Here is an 18,823-nt window from a genome sequence, read left to right as displayed (position 1 = left end):
CGGATATCACTAGGCAAAATTCTCTAGCTTTGATGCATGGGGAGTGCACGCCCACCATAGAATACATGTTTGCATCACATCTCAAAGAACAACAGTTTCGGGCAGGCAATTGTTTTTTTATTATTTTTAATTTAAATGACTTTTATATTACATGTACAAAATTTAAAAACAAAAAAGTTAAAATGGGAAGGAAACATTTTGATTTTATTGGAACAAAACATTTGTTTGACCCCAAACAGAATATTTTTGAATTTTAGTGGGAAGTGTCAATATTTATTTTGTTTTTTCATGTTGGAGCAGGTAAAAATTCGGAATCCACAGAATTGCCAAGGAAACAGAAAATCCAGTTTCCACCCAGTCCTACTAACAAGAATCTCCATTGCTCAGTAATTTTGACATGCTGTTTCATTACTTTACTTTCAATAACTGAAAACAGAGCAAACAGCTAAGCATAAAAAGTATAGCAGACTTTCACTGTATCTGTATCCATCTGTGACGGGGGACACTCGCCTCTTCTGCTTCCAGCACATCCTGTCAGCTGTTAACCTAATCAGGTGGGTCTTCAGTGGCTCAGCCCTCCAGCCAAGTCACACATAATCAATATGTAAACAAACAAGCCAGCCCCTTTCAGGATAAAAGGTCCACCAGGGCATATCACTGTGCCCTTGCTGGGCTCACTTCTTAGCCCCTTCTGGGCTGACTTTAAGTCCATGCCAGCACTGCTATGGAGCAGTGCCCCAGGGCTTTCTCCCTGGACACTCTTTGTCTTATCAATTCTTATTGTGCCAGCTCGCCAGCCATGTTACTCCTTCAAGTTTGGTCTTCTTCATGGGGTAACAAAAATCCAACAAATGGTTGGCAGGGTCTCCAGCCCCATCCTAGAGTCCTTTAAATTTCAGCCCTGTGCTTGGGTTTCTACAGGAAGCTTATCCCCTTCTCGGGGCTTTGGCCACCGCCGGTGGCCTGTGTGGTACCCGGGCCCGCTCACTACTTCGGGACCCCTACACAGGGATCCTACAAATAGCAGCCACATGCTGCCTCCTTTAATAGTTGCTGCTGCTATTCCCTAGGCCTTTCCCTATGTAGCCTTTTCTCTTCAGCCTTACCTCAGGGGTCTCTATTTGTTCCCTTCTTGAGCAGGGTCTCTCCCAGGCCTCTTTACCTGTGGAGTTCTGCAGCCTTCCAGTCAAACTTTCTCCTTCTGGTTCCAGCCAGCAACTGATCTGCTCATGTCCTGCAGCTCCTTTTAACTGAGCCTGCTAGATTCTGATTGGCTGCTTCCCTGCAGCTTCTCTAGGCCTGGAGGACCCACCTTCACTGCTTCTTTTCTGGGGTGGAGTGTGGTAGGACCATGAGGCCTCCAGCAGGGGGCCTCAAATGGGCTGGTACACCCCATGATACCATCTGTCTGTATTCTGAAACTTCTATAAATATGCCATTAGCATCAGAAGTTATGATCACAATACTATGAAGACGCTAAAATTGTTTTGGGAACAACTGTTTGGGGGGTTGTAATCTTTGTTCCTTATATGAATTGACAGTTTATTACTTCCACTTCAGCAAGTGCTGTCATTTTTGAGGAATCTGGCTGTCTGGTGACTGTGAATGAGATGATTACCAAATGTGCAAAACCAGTGGCGGAATCTATAGCTGGTGCATTAGTTTACAGATGTCTCTATTGATTTGACTTTTGCCCCAGTCACTGTAATAGTAAGAATGATGTGCTCAGCAAGCTTGTGACTAAGATCTTCTTTAAGTGGCGTGGTCACCTTATATTGCACATAAGGTTGCAGATACTGGGCCAGGATCTTGGGAGGCCATCTGTAGGAGCATTCTGTAGTGGTTCAGAGTTGGAGTGTTGTGACTTGACACTGCACCTTACTTAGCGCAAAAAGAAAAGGAGTACTTGTGGCACCTTAGAGACTAACCAATTTATTTGAGCATGAGCTTTCGTGAGCTACAGCTCACTTCATCAGATGCATACCGTGGAAACTGCAGCAGACTTTATATACACACAGAGAATATGAAACAATACCTCCTCCCACCCCACTGTCCTGCTGGTAATAGCTTATCTAAAGTGATCAACAGGTGGGTGAGTGGTCAGTTTAGATGAGCTATTACCAGCAGGAGAGTGAGTTTGTGTGTGTATGGGGGTGGGGGGGATGTGAGAAAACCTGGATCTATGCAGGAAATAGCCCGACTTGATTATGTAAAGAGTTGTCACTTTGGATGGGCTAGCACCAGCAGGAGAGTGAATTTGTGTGGGGGGGTGGAGGGTGAGAAAACCTGGATTTGTGCTGGAAATGGCCCACCTGATGATCACTTTAGATAAGCTATTACCAGCAGGACAGTGGGGTGGGAGGAGGTATTGTTTCATATTCTCTGTGTGTATATAAAGTCTGCTGCAGTTTCCACAGTATGCATCTGATGAAGTGAGCTGTAGCTCACGAAAGCTCATGCTCAAATAAATTGGTTAGTCTCTAAGGTGCCACAAGTACTCCTTTTCTTTTTGCGAATACAGACTAACACGGCTGTTCCTCTGAAACCTGTCATTACTTAGCGCAGTGACATAATGGCACTATGGGGCCAAAGTGCTCTGCCAGGGATACCTTGGGAGGCAAGATATCTCTATGATCCTCGTTAATGGTAAACCTCCTGCACTGGAGTTTACTCTAGAAAATCTAACCTTGTTGTAGTGATAGCTTGAGTTAATTGGAAACAATTCCCCTTTCTGTGTCAAACAACTCTGGATCTCCAATAGGTAATTCACCATCATGGAGTGGACTAAAAGAGCTTTTGAGAAGGACTGGTAGATATAGTTTCATGTGCTGAGCAGTGAAATCTCTTACCAAAACTTTGAACAGTGGTTTCCAACGATCCCCTGTAAGTACATGGGAGCCAGAATGGAGGCTGGAGCTTTTGGGATGTTGATTATCTATCCTGCTGCTCTCATGCAAAATTGTCTTCTAGTAAAGATTGAACAAAGTATCTTCTATATAATAAGATTCCAGGATAGTCGTCTGTTTGGATATCACTCTGAAGCCTAAAGTGTCTGTTGAGTCAGTGTGAAGAGAAGGAAACAGCTACAAGCATGGTTGTGAGCTCTTTTTGTTCAGAATACCACCAGGTTCAATCATCACTGGGTTTTGTGGTCTGTTGCTTTCCAATTTTTAAGTTCTCAGCCACTTTGCCTTTACAAATTATACCCCTGGGACAACAAGGTTTGTATCTATGCCATGCCAAGAGTCCTAAACCATTGTGAAATCAGAGGTAGTTTACATGCATCAGTTTCATTGGTTGTATGAGGGAGGCTACATGGATGGTGAAGTACTTACCCCAATGACCACACCCGTATGACAGCACGGGCTTTCAGCTGCTAGTAACCATAATTTGTATGCGCACATACATGTGTGTGTGTGGGGAGGGGGGGGGTCAGGGAAATGGGTTAGTATGTCACCAGCACTACAATATTGATATGCTCGGAAGGATTAGATTTTTATCAGTAAATATCGGTAAACCTAGATTTCACCGTACACCCCCCCCCCACGAAAAAATATTTTCATCAATAATAATAAAAATTTACCAATAGTCAAAGTAAGAAAAATGCTGCTTGAGAAGTTAATAGCATTTGATTTAAAGACATTTATTTTATAAATGTTGACATGTGGTGTTGATAATTTGTTTTTTAATGGTTATAAAGTTTTAGCTTTTTGAATCTCAATGTCTACTGTCATTAAATAATTATTGTCTGAACCTCTGTTGTCTAATTCTTCCTAATTTCCCACAACCATGAAAATCTAAATCAATAAAAATAAAATACCTCAGAAATAAACATTGGTATTACCTGCCAAAACTATAAAAAATAAAAACCAGATTGTGTCAAGCCCCCATATTAATATGCTGCAGCGTATGAATATGGGGGCTTGGCACAATCTGATTTCTTTGTATGTCCAACACATTTAGAATTCTGTGTGTGTTTAATCTTTTGGAAATAATTAAAATGTAGCAGAGTAGCTGAGCTGGCTGTGTTCTTTTCTACCAGGGGAGGCAGAGTTCATGTCTTCTATGAGGTCTGGCAGGCACTAACTTTGTGACTAAAGACACATTCAGCCTTTAGGGAAGGGAAGGGGTGTTGCTTTGGTGCTGACTGGATGGTTGACTCAAAATGATGTCAACAGGATTGGGTGTCTTACCTCCCTGGTCAAAGGCTGTTGCTGCAATAAGTGCCTGTTTGTCAGAAGAGTGGTAACCTCTTGGTTAGAGGGCAGCAATCTCCCCTGCTAACTAAATTTGTCCCCAACAGAGAATTCAGTGGAAAAATGGTAACTGAAGTCTGAACAACTATGTGAAAACAAATCACAACAATGCATTTTATGCTCATCATGAGATACTGCAGTAATTACTGATTGACAGACTTTTAGTCTGGAGGTTTGCATTGAAAAGCACGTGAAAGCTAGGATGTGGATTTGACGTTTCTGTTAGCCTGCAGAATTGGGTTGGAAGCCTCATTAGAACTGGCTTTGCATTACAATGAGAGCTGAGGCTGCTCACCACTGCAGGAGGGACTTGGCACTGTGCAGTATCAGGCTCATAAACTTCTTGATTTCCTTTTCCCTCTTTTTTCTCTCCCTGTCATAGAGTTTAATTGGATTTTAATTTTGTTTTATTATTCTTAGTAACTGAGATCACATTCTCTGTTACTGAAACCTCCAGGACATTAAATCTAAGCTTCTGTATCATTTATGGCTAATAAAAAAACAACCAAAGAAATCCAACCAACCCCCAACAACAACAAAAACTCAAGTTGATGAAAAGCAGAAAGAGGATGAGGACTCTGCATTCAGGAGGTTTTCATTAACATGCATACTGTAGGGATTAGTTGGAAGTATATTGATGGGTGTGGACCAAGTTTCAGTTTTCTCTCACGTGGAGTTGATACAGCTGGTGGTTCATAAGACCATTTGCAATATTGGGGCTTTGAAAGTTTGCTGAATCTCCTCCCAGGCTGTTTCTCTTTTTGTCGTGCACATTTTACATTATTTGTAGTGTGGAACTTTTCATTCCCCACAGTGTGGGTTACGGGACAGAACTCTGCAAAGTATTTTATCATCAGAGAACTCTGAAGTTCTGTTGAGCTCGAGGATTTATACAGTTGTGATTGCTCACATATGTGTGGCATTTGGTCACATCATGTTGTGTATGTTTAAAACTATAAAAATCCTAATAAAAATGTAAGGGAGGTTACTGGGAATGGGAGGACGATTAAAGTAGTGGTTTGCAAGTTATGTCTTTAAACATGTGACTCTAGCTTGTTTGACCTGATGTCTTTTGAACTCATTATGGGAATGTCAGACACATGGCCTGTGGGCCTGATCAGCCTGCTTGATGCATTTATCTGTTCCAAGAGAGATTCTGCAGAGTGGAAGCTTTAATTTTTTTTTTAAAGGACATTTTCTACTCCTTGCAATTGTGAAGAAAACCTTCATAATACTTCCCAGTACAGCACTGTCTTAACCTGAAACAATTCTGAGAGATTTAAGTTACTACATTAATCTCAGTAAGTTAACTCTTAAGCCTAACAATATCATAACATCCAAATTTCTAATGATTTAGGCATACCTAATTTGCAGTTACCCCAGATGTGCATGTACCCCGTTGCACATAAACAGTAGTCAAACAAAGTGAAGAAATAGCAGAGGCTCTAAAAGTGCACTGCATTAATTTTCCCCCTCTAAGTCATGTTGAAACTTTATTAATAAAGTTTAGTTACCACATAAACAAAGTGCTCTTGGTCTTTGTGAAATCACCCATTATCAAGAGGAGATCCATTGTGAATTGAGAGTTATATATGGCTCTGATTTTGTAGCCCCAGCCCACAGATCATTATTAAAAGTATAATTTGTTCCACTCCGTAGTAGAGAGCTTTACATCTGTTTTTCTTTAACATTGTTGTGGACTGATTCAGATGTATTAGGTGAGCAACATACTTGTGTATCCAAATACAGCTGAGTTGGACTCTAATAGGGTGTTTCCACTCTGTGTGGTGAGGCATCTTTTGCTATTACCAGGAAGAAATAAATGACCAACATGGACAAATTAGGAGAAGATGGGGTATTAACTGTGTTGTTTAACTTTGATCATCCCAGAATGTAATGGCTGGATTCCTGGGATCTTGAATATGTCAAGAAGAAAAGGCAGTTGAATACTCTTAAACTGTCTGAGTTTTTTATGTTAAAGAAACAGGAAGAGAATTATGGTGAGATTTATGCACTAGCTTAGTAATGAACACTAACAGCTATGTAACCACAAGGCCTTTTGTAATCCTAGAATTGTTATTCTTAACTATCTTTATGACAGGTGACTAAGGCTTAAACATTTCAGCTTTGTGTCTGTTGATTTAAAATTATATGTTCTGGTGAAAACTGCCAGTTAATTTGGTTATCTTGGCACCAGTATAGTATTCTCTCAGATCCAAGTTCAGGGGGGAATCATCTCATTTTTCTTTTGGTTTTCTAGAATCATGAGAAATGAGTTTACATGTTTTCATACTGAGTTACAAGGGGTACCAAATATCAGGGGTGATTCCATATAATCTCATTTTTTATGACAGCTGGTAAATGTGAGAGATTTCAAAGCTCTATAAACATATGAGACCAATTATATGACGTGTAAAGATAGTTACTCATGCATCTTAGTTGGGTGTTTTCACCATCCCACCTAAAAGGCTATTCCACAATAGCCATAATAAGACAAAACTCCACTGTCTCTATTCGATTCATGATTTTTAGTATCTAGCAAAATTATGAATTTAAGATCTCAGATACAGAGTGATTGCTTTGTGAAAAGTGTTCGCGCACAAAGCGATCACTCTATATCTGACGTCTCAGTCCTCATCCTCAAAGAAAACCTTCACAACACTTTCAAAAGATGAGCCTAGGAGCTTAAATTCATAATTTTGCTAGACACTAAAAATCATTGACTGAATAGAGATTTATTTTTTATTACAATAATCTACTAACAACCCTCTCTCCCTCCCCCACCAGCTGCTTCCACCCCTTCCTTTCCTCCCTATGACTGGAGGAGTGTTAACAGGTCACTTTCACCTTGAATGGTCTCTTGAAATGTTAACTACTTATGCTAAACAATCTGTTCCATCTGGATGAGTTTCCCAGACCTGAAGAAGAGCTCTGGTGTAAGTTTGAAAGCTTGTCTCTCTCACCAACACAAGTTGGTCCAATAAAAGATATTGCCTCACCCACCTTGTCTCTGTAATATCCTGGGACCTACATGGCTACAACAACATTGCATGACTGGCATCTGCTAATAGATAAGCTATTACCAGCAGGACAGTGGGGTGGGAGGAGGTATTTTTTCATATTCTCTGTGTATAAATAAAGTCTGCTGCAGTTTCCACGGCATGCATCCGATGAAGTGAGCTGTAGCTCACGAAAGCTCATGCTCAAATAAATTGGTTAGTCTCTAAGGTGCCACAAGTACTCCTTTTCTTTTTGCGAATACAGACTAACACGGCTGTTACTCTGAAACCTGCCTGTAACCTGTGATTCTTTCTCTCGTTATTTCCCCAGGGGGAGCGTGGTGATAGTCTACACTACTCATTGCTCTGGGAAAGTGATGTATTGACTAGCCTACTTTCTCAATCTGAAATGTTATTATTGACTTGTAAAAAAAATAAATCTCAATCGTGGAAGCCTGTCAAAAGAATTTTTGGGTAGCCAATTAACGTATTGCTAGCCATGAAATCCGTTTTGTCTTTAACTTTTGCCAGCTGGTCTCTTCATTGCTAGGGCTATTGTAACATTAACAGTGATGAATAATATATTCCTTTGTAGACTTCCCCATGTGATTGTCATTTCCCTGCACTGCTTAAACTGTCTGTGGGAGGTTTTATGATTTTTTAATTAAAAACAAAGTATGGGCTTTTTCAGGGGGTGTGCTGAACTAAGTTTTGAAATACACTAATTTCACTATACTGAAAATCCTGTGCAGTCAGGCTATATTATGCAAGTGCACCATGCAAAACTAAAGCTCAAACTTTGCCTTTTGAATGTGCGGCTTCTTCTCCTTCCGCAAAAAGAGGATGCACAAAGGCACTGCCTGGGGGTTTAGGAAACAGATAATAGTGTACAGAGTGATAGGTCTATATGGGCTGTATTGTTTTTAATTTGGCTATTGGTGTTATAATGCAAACTTCATGGAAATTTGGTTTAAGGGTAAGCTGAGATAGCAAATGCGTGATGTCAACAAGCATAGCTGCTCCTGAGAACAGAACAAACAGAACACAGGTGGCTGAGCCACAGGATATTTTTCCATCCCCATTTGTTTTAAATTTCCTCTGTTGGGTGAGTTTCCAATGAGTTAATTAAAGTAGTAACATGCCACCTAATCAAGCTATTCAGTCAAATCATAATAATAATATAATAATTAATCTTGCATATAAATTACAAGTACAGGAATCATCTCCTCCGCCCCATGGAAACTCAGCTCCTTCTTGGGTGCAATACAGAGCTGTGTATTAGTATGAGGCAACACTGTATAACTTGGGGAAGAGATGAAGAATAATATCCTCTTTAATTGAAACTGTAGTATGAAATGTAAGGAGGTACAAAGACCCATACTGGAATTTGTCCAAGACACCACAGTCATTGTCTCTGTTCTAGTGAAAAGTGCTTTGATGACCATAAATAGTGAGGACATATATGCATATACAGCAGCACACTTCTACCTGACATTGTTCTTGGGTATAGGCTCAGTGCTAACTCAGAGGGAATAACATCACCTACTAAATCACCATTTTCTACAGTCCCTCAAAAAGAAAAGGAGTACTTGTGGCACCTTAGAGACTAACCAATTTATTTGAGCATGAGCTTTCGTGAGCTACAGCTCACTTCATCGGATGCATACCGATGGAAACGGTATGCATCCGATGAAGTGAGCTGTAGCTCACAAAAGCTCATGCTCAAATAAATTGGTTAGTCTCTAAGGTGCCACAAGTACTCCTTTTCTTTTTGCGAATACAGACTAACACGGCTGTTACTCTGAATACAGTCACTCAGTTTTCCACCCAGCTATTGTCATGGCCTGATTCTACTTAGCTTTTGAGATCTTACTATGTCCTGAATGTGGAATATGTATGGAATGATATGGGAGTTGTAATTTTAAACTCATTTTTAAATAGCTGTAGCAGCACTATGCTAGAATAAAAGTTGATCATTGTTAAATATTTGGAAACTATATAATAGCCCCAGCTTGTAGATTATTGTAATTAAATAGGTTTTCTTTTCTCTTAACAAAGAATGTTAATATGATCACTGTTTTCTCCTTATCAGAATATGGTGGCATGGGCTTGGACTTCTCCTATAGCATTGCAGTGGCAGAGGAACTGGGAAATATCCACTGTGGGGGAGTTCCTATGGCTATTGGAGTGCAAACTGACATGGCTACACCAGCTCTAACAAGGTAACTTTCAAAAGAAATCCTCAGTTCTCACTCTTCTCTTCAACTTCAAATTTGTTAGGAAATAATATAATGTATTTAGCATTAAAAAACATTGCTGACCAAATTTACCATTTTTTATTTTTCCCCAAGGATGAATTTGACAGTAATTACTAGAATCAGTCCTCTTTCATTTTTGCAACTCAGCACTGTGTTTGCTTTTCTCAATCCTTCCAGTACTTCCTCCATTTTTTTCTGAAATAATTGTCAGGTGACAATAAGTTTAACTAATTCCTTTAATGTCCTAACATGTGTGTCACATTGACTGACTGATCTGTGTATGTTCGTCATTTACCAGGCATTTGCTTACCTGCTGCTTAATAATACTTATTTTTAAAGGGCCTTCATTGCTTTGGAATTGTTTCTCTTTCTTTATATTCAACTGGTGTCACATCTATATCATTCCATCTGAATCCAGTTTATTGGATTTCTACATTCAGCACCAGATTAAAGCATAAACTAACTAAACTACAGCTTAGGGCAGGAGAGGGCAAACTACAGCCTGCAGGCCACATCTGGCCTGTCAGGGCTTTCAATACTGCCTGTGGGATTGCCAGTCCCATGGCGCAGTGGGGCTAAGGCAGGATTCCTGCCTGCCTTGGCCCCATACTGCTCCCGGAAGCAGCTGGCACCACATCCCTGAGGCCCCTGGGGGAAGGGCAGAGGACTCCGTGCACTGCCCTCGCCTTTTGGCACTGCCCCCTGCAGCTCCCATTGTCCAGGAATGCGGAACCGCAGCCAATGGGAGCTTCAGGGGTGGTACCCACAGGCGAGGGTAGTGCGTGGCAAAGCCGCCTGCTCCACCCCACCCCCAGGAGCCACTGCCGGATGTGTCTGCCACTTCCGGGAGTGGTGCAGGACCAGGGCAGGCAGGGATCCTACCTTAGCCCTGCTGTGCGCCACTGCCATCCCAGAGCTGCTCGAGGTAAGCGGCACTGGGCTGGAGTCTGCACCCCAAACCGCTCCTGCACCCCAACCACCTGGCCTGAGCCCCCTAACCCCCTGCCCTGAGCCCCCGCACACCCCTCCTGTACCCCAACCCCCTGCCCTGAGCTCCCTCCTTCACCCCAACCCCTTGCCCTAAGCTCCTTCCTGCACACCGTACCCCCCACACACCTTGCACTCCCTCCCACACCCCAACCTCCTGCCCCAGCCCTACATTCATGATCCTGCATACAATTTCCCCATGCAGATGTGGCCCTCAGGCCAAAAAGTTTGCTGAGGGCCTCACAATATGAGGGGCCTCTAAAAAAAGAAAAAAACGGACTCCATTTCAAATTTTATCAAAACCAATTGATAAATAAAGGAGATATGGGAAAAAGAATATTCTCTCTAAATATAGACATTTTTGTTCAAATATGACACAAATATACACATCTGACTACACAAATACCCTAACCTTATCTTTCACTGATTGTTCATTATTGACATGCCGGAAGGCCAGGGCTGAGAAAAAAACAATAATTGCACTTGTATAATTAGTATTTCTACGTATAAGTCTGCTATCAGACTCCTAAGGCAGCCTTTTGTTGGCCAGCTGCTACTGGTAAAATTCTGACCATACCTTCATAATTTATTTAAATAAATAAATAATCTCGCTGCCGATAAAATTGGGAAAAATGTGAGGTAGTGTCGTGAAGCAGTCCTGCCAAACTCATACGGGACTCGTCCTAGGGGTGACATCATATATAGTGACAGGTCTCAGAGTAGCAGCCGTGTTAATCTGTATCTGCAAAAAGAAAAGGAGTACTTGTGGCACCTTAGAGACTAACAAATTTATTTGAGCATAAGCTTTCATGAGCTACAGCTCACTTCATCCGATGCAAGCTTATGCTCAAATAGATTTGTTAGTCTCTAAGGTGCCACAAGTCCTCCTTATCATATATAGCAGCCCCCTTGGCTGGTAATAGCCAGAAGGCCGCCATCTTTTGTTTATGGTCCAGCACGCTCAGTTGTATAGTGCCTTCGCTCCTGATTTAATTTGTTTTCTTAAGTGTTAGTATGTTCTTTCTTCTTTTGATCTGTCCATACGTACAATTGTGTATTTTAGTGCACACGCCGCTTTCTGCTTCATGCGCTATCCATGCTTCACATGATTGAGTTTGCAGATGATCGTCTTATGGACTTGGGTTGAGTGGATCTTGAGGAGGATACATTTGTGTTGGCTTCCCTCTGTCAATTTCGGGAACCTTAGTAAATATCAGAGAGTGCTGACAAAAGGATAAGTAGAGGGGTTTGAGAGAAGTGAAGGAAGATATACATATATATCAAAATATTCTGAGTACTTGATGAGCAAGTTATTTCAAATTATGTGCATATATGATTTATAGGCAATTAAAGCCTATAATATTCATTATATTTGCTTGAATGTAGGCTAATTTTTCTCACTTTCTCAATGCCTGTCTAGAGATTACCAGTCTTTTTTCTGGTAAATTCTTTCTTTCTCTTTCGTGCATAGAGCTTGTTGTCACTCTGTGTGTCCGAGGTTTTTACTCGAGAATAATTAGTGGTCATGGGGGAGACAGAGGATAGAGAATCGAACGCAGAGAGATGTCTGCCTAGAAAATGCTGCTAGAAAAGCTATCTGCTCTACGCATTCTGTGCATCGAAAGTGACAAACTCCGTAGCTTATCATTTGAGGACATCATCAATGACTTTGCTCTCCAAAAATCACAAAAGAAAATGTTTTAAATTTCAGTGTTAAATTTAATGTCATCAGCAAACCAATATACTGCAGGTAGTACTGCTTCCATTAAGTAAGATGGTCTGTGTAACTAACTGCTTTTGTGTTGCTATAGATATAAAGTTTTCATATCTACTAATTAAGAAATCATAGATGAAAATATGTTAATTTGAAACTATTTTATAATGCAAACAGGCATATTACAAGATGTTTTCAGAGTAGCAGCCGTGTTAGTCTGTATCCGTAAAAAGAAAAGGAGTACTTGTGGCACCTTAGAGACTAACAAATTTATTAGAGCATAAGCTTTCGTGAGCTACAGCTCACTTCATCGGATGCATGAGCTGTAGCTCACGAAAGCTTGTGCTCTAATAAATTTGTTAGTCTCTAAGGTGCCACAAGTACTCCTTTTCTTATTACAAGATGTGTTTTAGTTAGATTATTATTCTATTTTTACAACTTTGCCTTTGTATATATGCAAATAAAGAGCTTTCATGTTTATATATTCAATGTCCTTTCTGTGAAAATAATCAACTAATTTTTTTTTATGGTATGGGGCCTCCTACACTTGACATAGCTTAGGGCCTCAGAATCTCATAATCCGGTGCTGTCAACATGACAGCTGTTGTAACACATCATTTTCCCAAAGTTTTCACCTGTCTCTAAGAGCCCCTGCTCATCCTGTAGTTCCATAGCAGTCCTGTCCCTTAACAGCAGCCCATCTAACCAGATTTAGGTTACAAGCCAGTAAAACACTTCAGCATTGGGACTGCTTACATGCTTAAAGTTATCCATGTGCAAAAGTGTTTTGCTTGATTGGGGCCATAATAAGGCAAAGTATCTGCAACAAGTACCTCTGAAAACTGAAGGGTTAGATAATGGCATTCATTCTGGAATAATGAACTATTAATAGCATGATTAATAATAAAGATGAGAACTGATAATAAAGTCAAACATAGGTAACAATAATAAAAAATATTATTCTTTATAATAGGTCATTTAAACTATTGTTGAGAAGGAGACTTAATTGCACAGTCAACTGATGCCTATGTAGTTTTGCAGAGAAGGACATTCTATCTTCTCCTTTCCCTTTTGAATAACAACATCTTTCATTTCCTGAAGCCCCGTAGTCTGAAAATGTGGATATACTTCCATGATTTATACTGATCCTCCTTAAAAACTTGGAGGTCTTACTTATGGGAAGTCTTTCCAAAGAGAATTTCCTTTGCCTTACACAAATACACCAGAAACCTGAAGACAACAGATAGTAGCTATAGTTTATCATTTGATCACTCCTAGCACAGCTGTACTTCATTTATTATACTGCAAAGGATAAAACTGTAGTCTTCTATAAGACTGTAGAGGATAGCCCATACCTTAAGAGGCTTTTGTTATTTTAAATTCTTCCCTGTGGTTTAAAAGAAATCACTAGATAGCTGAGGGCAGAATTTTGTTCCATTGTAGTATTTTATAATGTTTTTCCAACACACAGTAGTAACAGCACCTAGGAGGGTAATCAAGACAACTGACCACACACAAACACATTCCAGTGGGAGAGCACACTACATTCATTGCTTTGATGTTGGGGAGAGGTGCTTCAGAAGACTTAGAATAGATGAAGTTGCAATATACCGGGGTATGAAGCCTTCAGTGCTTAGGAAACTCCAGCTAGTACAGAGCTGCAACTCATCTCCTCAGCAACACAGACTATTGTGAGCATATCAAACCTGTTCTCTGCTGTATACGCTGGTTTTCCATAAATTTTAAATCTATGGTCCTTAACTTCAAGGTGCTTGTGACAGAGTCTGCTCACCACAGTAGCACCTCTGGCTGGCCATCACAGGGATTAGCTGTGCCAGCTGGTGCGCCCTCTTCAGGTAGCGCCTTTGCCATCATTGTCTCCGCTTGCAGACCCACTTCAGTTCAAGTACCACAGTGTCCTCTTCATCACTCGGTCCTCCGGCCGTGTCATCATCCGTGTTTTCCCCTTTCCAAGGGTGAAGTATCTCAGATCAATCATTCAGCCACTTCCCCAGTGGTGACTCGGGGAGACCCCGGCCCGCCCACTACTCTGGATCCTGACTGAGGAACCCTGTAGATAGCAGCCCCCTGCTGTGTTCCTTTAACTTCATTCAATGCTGCTTCTGTTCCCTGGGCCGCTTCCCCAGGGTCCCAGCACCTTCGTCACCCTCTTCTCAGGATTTTCAGTCAGCAAGTCCCAGCATCCAGCCAGGCACTCTCTCTTGCTCCCTGGTTCCTGCCAGCAACTGCTCTGTTCAAGGTGCTATCCTTCCTGCAGCCCACTAAGAACACAATCCTGACTCTTTGAGCTCCCCACAGCTACTGTCTCTGGCCCTGCTGCTCCTTTTATGTGAACCTACTGGGTCCTGATTGGCTGTTCCTTGCAGCTTCCCTCTAATTAGCTGCTTCCTGCGTAGCCTCTCTAGGCTGCTTGGAGGACTCATTTCCACTGCTCCTTTCTGGGATAGGGTGTGGCAGGCCCATGAGGCCTCTATTAACCCCTTCTTCTCCAGTGTGGGGTGAACATCCCATCACAGTGCTCCATTGTCTGGGCCCAGGATATCTAAAAGATTGCATAATGCACGGGAAGAAAACCATGGTCAACATCTTTGCTCTTCTGTCACATTGGAACTCTGGGCTGTGCAGGAGACAGAACTTTTTGGGGGGTTAGCCCAAAACTGGAATGAACTCCCCCAGGAATTAAGGACCATCACAAACCTCACCAACTTCTGCTCTAAATGAACTTGCATTTCTCTGATCTTGCCTTGTCTAATATAAACATGTAACAACATGTATATTTATTAAAACAAAACAAAAATCCTACCAATACGTGACACTCCATTGCACACACTTCTCTTGCTGGGGAGAGGATGAAAGAACAAACACGTAATAGATGTTAGTCATGTTGTGTTAGCCATATGTGGGGAGGGGAAGGAATTTCCTCTCACACCTATTTGACAGTGACCTTTGCATTGTTGCCTTTGCGGCATGGAGTACGGGTCATTTGCTGGGATTATCTGGGTATATCTCTGTGACATTCTATACCTTGGGGGAGCATCCTGGAACCCCCATATTACTCATTTTTATATAATTGTGATTTTACCTTACAAGGCATGCTTTATATGTATCGGGGAAAGGTTATTATCTGCTGAAAGTCATTTCTCTATCCATATATGTATATCATTAATGTATATGAAATTATGAGTATTGTGTTGTATGGTGGTCACTAAAACATGCTGTAAATTGGGGAATCAGCCAGATATTAGCTCCCCAGAAGCAACATCAAGGAAAGTAACCAACACTTGGGCAGGATTTCAAACAATCCATCAACAGCCATTGTCCAGCAAGGGAGCTACAATTGCTAACTATCCTATTGCTACACAGTTCATCCTGTTTACCCTTATTAGATACTGGCACATTAACGTCAAGGCAGATCTTGCAGTTTACATTGAGGATCTGTCCTTCAGTCAGAGAAGCTGGACTGGTGGGAGAACCTTTTAGTCTGATCTGAGTACTAGCTGCCACTTTCACTGTGTGGGTGCATATAGAAGCTGCATTTCATTCACCCCATTCCTGCTGATATCAAATCATGTCAGCAGCTCCAATTATAGGAACACCAAGAAACAGACTGTGGAGTCTTTGCTCTTTCTCCTCATACACTGGGCCAAGTTCTGTTTGTTTTATTCACGCAGAAAGAGTGCCCTGAAGACCCGAATATACCCAATCTTGACAGGGATGATCAAACTGCAGCTGGTCGTTCATTCACCGAACAAAACACAAAAGTGAATATATGTCATAGCGCAGCTGGTATCACTGCTGTTATTAAAAGTTGCCCAACATTTCCTGTTATAAAACCTGGTTTTCAGTTGTTCATAACTTCAGCAAACTTTAATTATTTGGGGCTGATATTTTCTATGAGTGTCTACCTTAGGCTAGATTTTTTTGAAAGTTGCAGCCAAAACAGTTCAGCTGTTTCTGGGATCAAGATTAGGGAAAATACAGTGTTTTGTCATTTAAAATAATCCTGACAACCTTTTCTCTGAGAAACTCTCATGTACCAATGTTTTGGAAAAGGGAGTTGAAATTTGGCGAGGATGTGACTTGTGCTGTTCCTGTGGAATTGGCCAAGTTATAAGCCTCTGTAAAAACTCAGTCCACACACTTTTAGAAGAGACTTAGAATTTAGCAGCTAAAATCTCCAAAGATTCCATCCTCACTGAGCATGCTCTAGCCCCTCACAACTCCTCACGCTGACCGGACTGTGCATGCACCATTCCCACAGAGCAACTGAGCATGTTCCATGCCACCTTAATTTTAGCATTTCAGTGCTTGACTTTGCAACCTTAATGTTCTTTTAACACATTTTTATGTGTAATGTATATAAAAATAAAGCTCCTTGTAGACGCTGGAACATTTTTTCCCCCTGGTCCATTGTATAAGAAAATAGGTCCCAACTGTGGCACATTAATGATTAATGTTAAAATAGTTACATAGAAACTATCCATTCTTTTTTGCCCCATACTTGGTATTCATGACATTCCACCAACATTACTGTTAATACTGAAGAAATGATTAAATATTATACTGTAGATGATGTTAAATAGGGTAAAATAAAAAAAAGCCACAGCAGGATCCAAATCCCATTACATTTCCTTGATCCACTTCTTAGTTCTGTTTATGTGCGCTCATTTAAAAAGCTGAAAGCCCCCTTAATTCATCTGAAATAGCAATGAATTTGCTTTCTGACAGATGTGATTCTTGATGCATTGACTGAAAATATGTCAACTGTACATCACTATTCTGGTTTAATAGAGCTGATGATCATCCTCTTAAAGTGGGGGAGAAAAGCTGACAGTTTTCATTCTTGTTTCTCCTACTCAAAGGGAAAAAAGCTGTGCTGAAGTGAATTGATTAATTAGTAAGGAAGGAACGTTTCTAATTAGGACTGACACTTTCTGACGTACTGTTAGCTGCAAATTGTAGTTTTGAGTATGAGCAGCTGCACCTGGTTCTTTACACTACACTCGGTGTTTGATTAAACCACATCAAGCTTTCTTGTTTCTGAGCTCACACATTCAAATGGATGATCATCTAACCCACTTCAAACTAGATATGAAGTCTTCTGGGATAAGGTACCACTCCTTACACAGGTGGTGCATCAATCCTTGTGAGATTAAATGTAACCGCTGATCATAAATGAACACCAGTAAATTCAAAAGGACCAAATCCTGACACGAACAACACAGCTACTTTTAGTGACTCATTATCTAAGGAAATATAAAGCTGAAAAATAGACTTTGATGAGAAAATCTTAGACACATCTGCATTATTCCACAACACGTAACAATGAAAATGATTTAAATGATTTTGCTCATTCACTGTCAAGTAGTATATATATCAATTCCAAATAGTCTCCTACTAGTCAATATCAGAAAGGCAAAGGTCTGGTCATCTGTAACTGGTATGGCACACCTAATACAATGAGTCCTAATCCTGTGTGGGGCCGCTATGTACTAATATAATAAACATAAATAATATCACTACATTTTAACTACTTCTTAGCCAGGTCAGTTCAGACTGGAATTAATTTGTTTATTGTAAGTTAATAGAGAACATTTTCTTGGACAAAGCCTATTCAGCCAGAGAATCAAAGGTTGGATGATTTCCACTCGGGCTCCATTCTCAAATTCTCAGAGTAAAACGCAATTTAATGTGACTTTAGTATGGGCATGTCTACACATGAAATTTATTTTGGATTAACTTGATTTTGGGGGGGATAAATTGCCTTGTGTCCACACAAGTTTTTTCTCAATTACCTGGGGTCTCAATACTCATTACAAACTCCACTTGCGAAGTAAATTTCAATAATAAGGTTGGCATGAACATATCCCCAGTCTGAATTAACAATTCCTCCTCTGTCAGTCCTCACACTGCTTTCCCACACTGCTTTGCTGCACACCTAGGTCAACCTGTTTGTTTACTGTGTGCCCTCTACCACCCTAGGATCATCTTGACCAGATATCACCTTCCCGTTTAAATGCTGGTGCTCGACAAGGCGATTCAGCTTCCAGAGTCCAATACTGATTATATAGACATTCACCCGAATGCTTCTGCATGGTCCTATGCAGAGGTCCTAGACTTCCCTGCCATCTCAGGAGAGGAGTAGGTCCAATCTCATCTGAACAGCAGTCCCCAGAACACCAATATATGAGAGGATATAAGACCAAATGAAGGAGAGGGACCAGTGCTGGGGCACACGCCAGTGCTGCAACAAAGAAAAGTCACCCCAGCAGGGTTATATAAATGTCAAGGACAATAACAGGACCCATGGAAGAGCTCGCAAGACCTGTGTCTACTACTGCAAGATCTGCCTTGAAGTTATTGTGCCAGTATTTAAAAAGGGTAAACTGGATGACCTGTGTAGCAATAGGACAGTTAGTCTGACACTGATTCTGGACAAAATCACAGAAAGGCCAATATAGGATATGATGATAGCATAATTAATGGTAATCAATATGGTTTTATGGAAAATAGTTCTTGTCAAACAAACTGGATATCATATTTTGATGAGATGACGAGTTTGGTTGGTAAAGGTAGCTTCTGCAAGAG

General features: G+C 40.9%; 1 protein-coding gene across 2 annotated transcripts in view; it reads left to right on the top strand.

The window, feature by feature from the left end:
• The window catches only part of LOC142071197 (putative acyl-CoA dehydrogenase 6), a 136,723-nt gene that overhangs the window by 89,962 nt on the left and 27,938 nt on the right, over positions 1 to 18,823 (top strand). For both annotated transcript variants that reach the window (XM_075125857.1, XM_075125858.1), the window contains exon 3: positions 9,348 to 9,477. In XM_075125857.1, coding sequence (XP_074981958.1) covers positions 9,348 to 9,477 — 130 coding nt within the window. The remainder of the gene's footprint in view (positions 1 to 9,347; positions 9,478 to 18,823) is intronic.

This window comes from Caretta caretta, chromosome 2 (assembly GCF_965140235.1).
Source record: "Caretta caretta isolate rCarCar2 chromosome 2, rCarCar1.hap1, whole genome shotgun sequence".
Taxonomy (NCBI): Eukaryota; Metazoa; Chordata; order Testudines; family Cheloniidae; genus Caretta; species Caretta caretta.
The sequence above is the reverse complement of the archived record's forward strand: the minus strand, read 5'-3'. Positions and strand labels throughout refer to the sequence as shown.